At 39.9% G+C, this 8,489-nt stretch overlaps 1 protein-coding gene across 1 annotated transcript; it reads left to right on the top strand.

Moving 5' to 3' along the window:
* The first annotated feature begins 5,223 nt into the window (after positions 1-5,223).
* On the top strand, positions 5,224-7,225 carry LOC144640581 (uncharacterized). The gene is made up of 3 exons (XM_078499684.1): positions 5,224-5,247; positions 5,593-5,616; positions 6,148-7,225. The coding sequence occupies exons 1-3, from the start codon at positions 5,224-5,226 to the stop codon at positions 6,760-6,762; spliced, it is 663 nt and encodes a 220-aa protein (XP_078355810.1). The 3' UTR covers positions 6,763-7,225.
* Positions 7,226-8,489: the final 1,264 nt, after the last annotated feature.

Consider the following 8,489-nt stretch of genomic DNA (forward strand, 5'->3'; position numbering starts at 1 on the left):
AATTAAGTAAAAGAAGGCCGCCTTTGTTTAACTGTCCCGCGCTGCGAAATCATTTCAAAGTCAAAGCATTCAAGCAGATTTTTTCTCTCAGTTTTTCGTTTTTATGCTTCTACGCGCGTCACAAAATTAAGTAAAAGAAGGCCGCCATTGTTTAACTGTCCCGCGCTGCGAAATCATTTCAAAGTCAAAGCATCCAAGCAGATTTTTTTCTCTTAGTTTTTCGTTTTTATGCTTCTACGCGCGTCACAAAATTAAGTAAAGAAGGCCGCCATTGTTTAACTGTCCCGCCCTGAGGAATCATTTCAAAGTCAAAGCATCCAAGCAGATTTTTTTTCTCTAAGTTTTTCGCTTTTATGCTTCTACGCGCGTCACAAAATTTAGTAGAAGAAGGCCGCCATTGTTTAACTGTCCCGCGCTGAGAAATCATTTCAAAGTCAAAGCATTCAAGCAGGTTTTGAAACCTATGGATTAAAAATTTTCATTCGAATAAGAAAAAGGTCGGATGGTGATGGGGGTTGACAAACTGAAAAAGCAAAGCTGTTCGCTTTTTTCAGCGAGAGAGCGTGTTCGCAGCAACGGGTCGACAGTGTATTCCAACGTAACACGAGGTAATATTTATCTTAGATCTCAAATCAGAAGCGCTCGAAATTTGCATTCCGTCAAGCAACGAAACATGTTCTCGTAACTCGTTGAATTGAACTTAGTTTTTAGTCTTAGATAAAATTTTTATCGATGATCGAATGTTATAAAAGCGAAGATATTTCAAGAGCAGAAAAAAAACCGTGTCCGTTTAAAACGAGGTGTTTGTAAACATCACATTTACTAAGGTGCAGTTTTTAGCTTATGCCATTTGAACGTCTGTCAACTTTCTTGTACGTGTAGCGTGTAGCTTGAGCCGCTTCAAGGGCTGACGAAACTTTAAACGGATAGCTTTTACTGCTCGAGCGGCTAAAAGTTTTCTTTGTATGGAACGGTTGAACGGCTAGTAAATTTCTTCACACGGAACGGCTACACGGCTCGAACGGGTAGTAAATTTCTTCACACGGAACGGCTACACGGCTCGAACGGCTAGTAAATTTCTTCACACGGAACGGCTGCACGGCTCGAACGGCTAGCCAATTTCTTCACACGGAACGGTCACACGGCTCGAACGGCTGACAATTTTTTTTACACGGAACGGCCACACGGCACAAACGGCCCTTAATTTATGTTACACGGATAGCTTACACGGCTCAAACGGCATCCCTTTCCGTGCACACGGCTACTGAACGGCAAACGCGCGGCTATCCGTGTCAAAACGGCAAGTCCTAAGGAACGTTTTCGCGTGAGAGGTCACATATCAGGAATACTAAACAATGTGCTAAAGGCTCCAATATAGCGAAATTAAACATGCCTGGACTCTTGATCACGCCATCGACTTTGACAATGCGGAGATAATTGACAAGGGCAATAATCGCATTAGAAAGACACTAGAATCGTGGCACACGGCAAAAACAGTCGAGGCCGACAACAATTCGTGCCCTCTGCCAGGACAATATACCATTCTTTTAAACAAACAGTAATTTATACACTTTTAGCGTTCTTTTAACATTCTTTTACACATACTTTTAACTTTTTAATTTATGCGATTCGCTAGTCATATTCAAATTTTTAGGTCCACTTTATCCCTTCATTTTTATCCGTCGAAGACAGCAGTCTGGCTGTCGAAAGCTAATAATTTTTAAAATATTTTACCAGAGAACGCTTTTTACTTTCTTACAAGAACTTTGTTATTGCTACTGAGTGTAAACATAGAAATTTTGCAGTTTCATGAAAAAGAGAAAGCCCAAAATTTGTGAGACCATTAGATTCAAACAACGAGGAAGCCGTCAGAAGAGTTCTATTAGTCCCCAAACATGATTCGAAAGATGATGCGAGAGCTTTCATTCAATCGCCAGATACTGAATGAGTGATGTACTGGTACTCAGGGTAATGTTTTTCATGCCTTCACTCACTTCTGGGATGCAATTCTGCAAACTTTGATGTTGATTATGGAAAGCAAAATACTTGGATACTCATACGTATTAACACAGGATATCAAAAAATCTTAAAACGTTGAAGAAAGCAGTAGGGTAGACCACAGAATGGAGTTTGCTGGAGGAGTTTCTGCCTGAATCTCTTCCCAAGCAAGGCTGATTAACTTGTACTATGGATGAGTCATGTTGTGTCAAAAGAAACAGAATAGCAAGTCTGTCTCTACAACAAACGTCATTTAATCTTCCACTTAGGTTCTTGATTTAATAAGACACATCAATTTTATTTTCCTTTCGTCAGGTAGCCCTCATTTTGTTTTACAAGGTAAGGGTGTGGTTTTGGGCAACCCAATGACGGGCCGAAAGCCACAATTGACAGTCCCTTTCTGCAAGATAATTTAATTCTGAAATATTTTGTCAACTTTTGCATTGTTTTTTTTTGTTATTGATGTTTTTCGTTGGTTTTTGACGACGAATGACAGCATTAAATTTTTTTCATATCCTCAGCAACAACTGCGCAACTAAGTATAGTAAACTAATAGCCTTTCTTATATAGGTAAACTGTTGACATGTTTGGGTTTGGGTTTTCCAGGCGTGACACTGGATCCCCACTTAACTTTCAATGATCACATTGTTAACACCATTTCCTCCTGCATGTCTCGCCTTGGACAAATTAATCGAGTTACACACGCCTTTGATAGAAGAACTCTTATCACAGTTATTAATGCCCTAGTTTTTATTAAACTGTTTTATTGCTCAAACGTGTGGGCAAACTCCTCCAAATGTAACATTGATAAGCTGCAATCTGTACAAAACTATGCATGTAGAATTGTAAGTGGTGCACGGAAATTCGATCACGTCACACCCATACTAAAAGAATTAGAATGGCTACCAGTATCAAGCCAGCTTTACTATCGAAGCGCCACTTTAGCACTCATAGTCCGGGAGCTAGGAGCACAGAAATGATGTTTTGCACTTCAAGAGTACTGAAAAGGTTTGACAACGGATTTAAATAGATTAAAACCTCCTCTTTCACGTTAGGTAGTTTGTGGTTTCAATTTGTGGTATACGTTTTGAGTTATAGCTATGTTTTTGTCAGTCGGTACAGGTTAAAAAAGGTCACACATGACAACGAGGCTGAAATTGGTTCTTCGATTTTCCTCCCTCCGCAAAAACCAACACTTCTAAATTTCAATTCGATCGGGGATTCAGGGCCACAATGAACACTACTTGGACACCAGTAATTGTGTTACCCTTCAAAAGTCGGTTTTTTAAACGCGTTCTTATATAAATGATAGTAACACAAATTTAGGTTATTCAGGTTCTAAATGGGTTTTTATTTTCTGAAGAAAATTTTCTTTGAAGGTAATAGAACTTTTAGTGGTATTCGACCTATTCCTTGTATAAAATGTGCATACCACATAAGTGCTTATGTAAAAAGCACTAATTATTTTTTAGAATATGACATTATATATATGCACAGGTATGCTTTTTCCAAACTTCCAAAAAAAAAACATTTTTTATCAATCTTAGAAAATAAGAACCTGTTTCCAATTTGAGGCTAAATAGGTTCTTATACAAAAGGGGCCTAATTCCCAAATTTTAGCCTAACAGGTTCTAAACTGCACTGTTAGGTTCTTACTCGCAGATTTTTACTGTACATATACATTTGAAAACCGAAAAACAGGACTAATCTCGTGTCCTCCCAATCCGATTCTTAAGAATATACTTACAACAAGAACTTTGTTAAAAATATTGAAGATCCGATACCAGGATTCATTGTAAAAAAGTAAAAAGCGTTCTCTGGTAAAATATTTTAAAAATTATTAGCTTTCGACAGCCAGACTACTGTCTTCGACGGATAAAAATGAAGTAATAAAATGGACCTAAAAATTTGAATATGACTAGCGAATCGCATAAATTAAAAAGTTAAAAGTATCTGTAAAAGAATGTTAAAAGAACGCTAAAAGTGTATAAATTACTGTTTGTTTAAAAGAATGGTATATTGTCCTGGCAGAGGGCACGAATTGTTGTCGGCCTCGACTGTTTTTGCCGTGTGCCACGATTCTAGTGTCTTTCTAATGCGATTATTGCCCTTGTCAATTATCTCCGCATTGTCAAAGTCGATGGCGTGATCAAGAGTCCAGGCATGTTTAATTTCGCTATATTGGAGCCTTTAGCACATTGTTTAGTATTCCTGATATGTTCTTTTCGCCGTGTACTAAACGATCTTTTTTGTCTCGCCGATGTAACTCCAGGGACAAGACGCACAAGGGATTTTGTAAACAACATTGCACTGGTCGTCAACCCGAGGTCGAAACTTGGGAACAGGGAACTCTTGTTGTAATGTCTTGATTGGTTTGTTGGTTACTCGGATGTCGTGACTTTTGAGAATTCTTGTAAGAGGTTCGGTAATACCTTTGATGTAAGGAAGGACCGCGAAACTCTGACTATTCATTGGATCAGCCCAACTGAGGAACATCCCAGCCAGTTCTTCAGGAGAAGGTGTTGGGGGAGTGCAATGTTGTTTACAAAATCCCTTGTGCGTCTTATCCCTGGAGTTACATCGGCGAGACAAAAAGATCGTTTAGTACACGGCGAAAAGAACATATCAGGAATACTAAACAATGTACTAAAGGCTCCAATATAGCGAAACATGCCTGGACTCTTGATCACGCCATCGACTTTGACAATGCGGAGATAATTGACAAGGGCAATAATCGCATTAGAAAGACACTAGAATCGTGGCACACGGCAACAACAGTCGAGGCCGACAACAATTCGTGCCCTCTGCCAGGACAATATAACATTCTTTTAAACAAACAGTACTTTATACACTTTTAGCATTCTTTTAACATTCTTTTACACATACTTTTAACTTTTAAATTTATGCGATTCGCTAGTCATACTCAAATTTTTAGGTCCATTTTATCACTTCATTTTTATCCGTCGAAGACAGCAGTCTGGCTGTCGAAAGCTAATAATTTTTAAAATATTTTACCAGAGAACGCTTTTTACTTTCTTACAAGAACTTTGTTATTGCTACTGAGTGTAAACATAGAAATTTTGCAGTTTCATGATAAAGAGAAAGCCCAAAATTCGTGAGACCATTAGATTCAAACAACGAGGAAGCCGTCAGAAGAGTTCTATTAGTCCCCAAACATGATTCGAAAGATGATGCGAGAGCTTTCATTCAATCGCCAGATACTGAATGAGTGATGTACTGGTACTCAGGGTAATGCTTTTCATGCTTTCACTCACTCCTGGGATGCAATTCTGCAAACTTTGATGTTGATTATGGAAAGCAAAATACTTGGATACTCATACGTATTAACACAGGATATCAAAAAATCTTAAAACGTTGGAGAAAGCAGTAGGGTAGACCACAGAATGGAGTTTGCTGGAGGAGTTTCTGCCTGAATCTCTTCCCAAGCAAGGCTGATTAACTTGCACTATGGATGAGTCATGTTGTGTCAAAAGAAACAGAATAGCAAGTCTGTCTCTACAACAAACGTCATTTAATCTTCCACTTAGGTTCTTGATTTAGTAAGACACATCAATTTTATTTTCCTTTCGTCAGGTAGCCCTCATTTTGTTTTACAAGGTAAGGGTGTGGTTTTGGGCAACCCAATGACGGGCCGAAAGCCACAATTGACAGTCCCTTTCTACAAGATAATTTAATTCTGAAATATGTTGTCAACTTTTGCATTTTTTTTTTGTTCTTGATGTTTTTCGTTGGTTTTTGACGACGAATGACAGCATTAATTTTTTTTTTCATATCCTCAACAATGTATCATATATGTCACTACTTCTGAAACGAAGACAGAAAATAATGTAAAATAATGCAACATTCATCCCAGAATGATAATGGCTGGCTACAATCTACTCATTCTGCATTGTTGCCTAAAAACTAGTAACGTCATGGTTAATACGATACGAGATCCCAGGCAAACGCTCGACACATCAAAACATGCGCGGGGGATAAATGCTATAATAAACGTTTTTGTATCATAAAGTAGATTTTCTTCTCAAAATTTCGGAAAAAATCTCAAGGCTACGTTGTTTATATATCTTTAAATTTTAAGTGCGAGGGCTGAGGGAATAGAGCAGGCAGGATTCTGAATAAACGTAACAGTCTTTACTCTCCTTTTCACCAAATAATCAAAAATTTTCTTTTACCCTCGCCTCTTCGGATGGTGAGTCAACCCGCCCTCAATTGACCCTCGAACCGAGTCAATCAGTTAAAAAAGTTCACACTATACAGCAGTGGCTTTCCGCTTTTAACATATTTGTGGCTATTTACTCAGAGAAAAAGGCCAATGACACGCCCCAGCTCATGAAGTACTGCGAAATTGTTCGTGATATCGCCGCCAAACCAGGCGATTGGCTGTATTATGACGAACAATTTCGTTTCATCAGGCAATCAGCCCCGGAACAGTATCCTTGGGATGCCATCCACTGGGAACTTTGGCTCAAGGCTGTAACGAATTTTCGTCCAAAAACCCAATTTCCCTCTGACAAAGGACCAATGCGCTCCCGCTCTCAGTCATTTCCCAAGGGCACTTGTTGGCGTTTCCACGCGGGAAAGGTGTGCAACGGATGTCGGTTTGAGCATGTTTGTTTCAAATGTGGCTCAAAACACCCTGCCACACAGTGTGCACTCAGTCAACAAAAAGGAAGCCCCGTTAAAGCCAACATTTCTAATATCGCGCCACAAGCCAGTAACACCCGTAAAGGTGGATCGGCTTAATTTTCTTCTCAGCGGCTATGACGCTTCACTTCTCCTTTATTTGGTTAAAGGCTTTACTTTTGGTTTTCAAGTCGGTTTTGTCGGGGAAAGGCACGCTTTGCAATCACCTAATCTTAAAAGCGCTTTAGAACAGCCTCAAATAGTGCTCAACAAATTGACTAAAGAATGCGAGGCCGGGAGAATCATTGGTCCTTTTTCTTGCCCTCCATTTCAAAATCTGGTCTGTTCCCCTTTAGGCATTGTCCCCAAAAAAGCCCCTTCGGAATTTCGTATGATTCAACATTTATCTTACCCGCCTGGTACATCAGTAAACGATCACATTCCCGACGCGAATTCTTCGGTTCGCTATGCGTCAATTTCTGATGCAATTACAGCTATAAAGAGGTTAGGGGCTGGTTGCTTCATGGCCAAAACAGATATAAAATCTGCTTTTAGGATCATTCCAATTCACCCGTCCGATTTCCCTTTACTCGGCATGAAATGGGATAATCAATTCTATTTTGACGTTTGTCTTCCTATGGGACTGTCTTCCTCGTGTGCAATTTTTGAAGCTTTCAGTTCTTGCTTGGAATGGATTTCGGTCTACCGATTTGGCGCTTCGAGTGTGTTACACATACTTGACGATTTTCTATTTATCGCAAGTACCGAAGATAAATGTCAAAATGATTTATGCAATTTTCTTCGCATGTGTGATTACATTGGCGTGCCGATTGCTCACGAAAAGACTTTTGGCCCATCTCAAGTCATCCAGTTTGCGGGAATAACACTCGATTCAATAAAAGAAGAAGCTCGTTTGCCGGAAGATAAGCTTCAAAAATGCCGCTTACTGCTTGAAAGCTTCAGAAAACGTCGTAAAGTCACTCTGCGAGAATTACAGTCCCTAATAGGCCTATTAAATTTTACATGTTCCGTCATAGTCCCGGGACGTGCTTTTCTTCGCCGCTTGATTGATCTCACTGTTGGGGTGCGTCGCCCACATCATCGCATTAGGCTTGGTAAAGAAACCAAACACGATATGGAGGTCTGGCTAAAATTCCTAACCGACTTTAATGGCCGGTCGTTTTTCTTGTCCGATATTTGGAACACCTCTCCTTCCCTTGAGTTGTTTACAGATGCGGCCGGATCCAAGGGCTATGGCGCTATTTTAAACCATAAATGGTTCTATGGCCATTTTCCTGATACGTGGCGATCTTTGAATATCACCTTTCTCGAACTATTTCCGATTACCGTCGCAGTGCGTATTTGGGGTCGCCACATGGCCAACCACTGTATCGTGTTTGTTACTGATAACGCAGCGCTGGTTAGTATCATAAATCAACAAACATCCAAACACAAATTAGTGATGATATTGATTCGCGACTTAGTTTTGACTTGTCTTAGTTATAACATTTTATTTCGTGCGCGTCACATACCCGGTCGATTTCAGATAGCACGCTTCAAGGAACTTTCACCCCAGGCGGACAAATTGCCGACCATTGTGCCCGAGAACCTTTTGCCGACGAGTTGGTTGCCAACTTAGAGAGTCTATTGAGCTCTGTATTATCATCTGGTTCGTGTCAATCTTATCGTAGAGCGTGGACACTATTTCGAGAATTTCACGCAACATTTTATAAGACAGACGCAGTACATCTGCCGTTGTCCACCGCCTCTTTGGCGCTTTTCATTTCCTTTCTCGACGGTAAAAAATTGTCGCCTGCGACCATTCTTTCTTATCTATCGGCCATCGG

Source organism: Oculina patagonica, unplaced genomic scaffold (genome assembly GCF_052425735.1).
Source record: "Oculina patagonica isolate OP01 unplaced genomic scaffold, crgOcupat unplaced362, whole genome shotgun sequence".
Lineage (NCBI taxonomy): Eukaryota > Metazoa > Cnidaria > Anthozoa > Scleractinia > Oculinidae > Oculina > Oculina patagonica.

Coding starts and splice junctions, on each gene's coding strand:
- LOC144640581 (XM_078499684.1), top strand. CDS start 5,224: ATGAGTGATGTACTGGTACTCAGG. Junction 5,248..5,592: donor GTGATGTACTGGTACTCAGG/GTAATGCTTTTC, acceptor TCCTTTCGTCAG/GTAGCCCTCATTTTGTTTTA. Junction 5,617..6,147: donor CCCTCATTTTGTTTTACAAG/GTAAGGGTGTGG, acceptor TAAACGTAACAG/TCTTTACTCTCCTTTTCACC.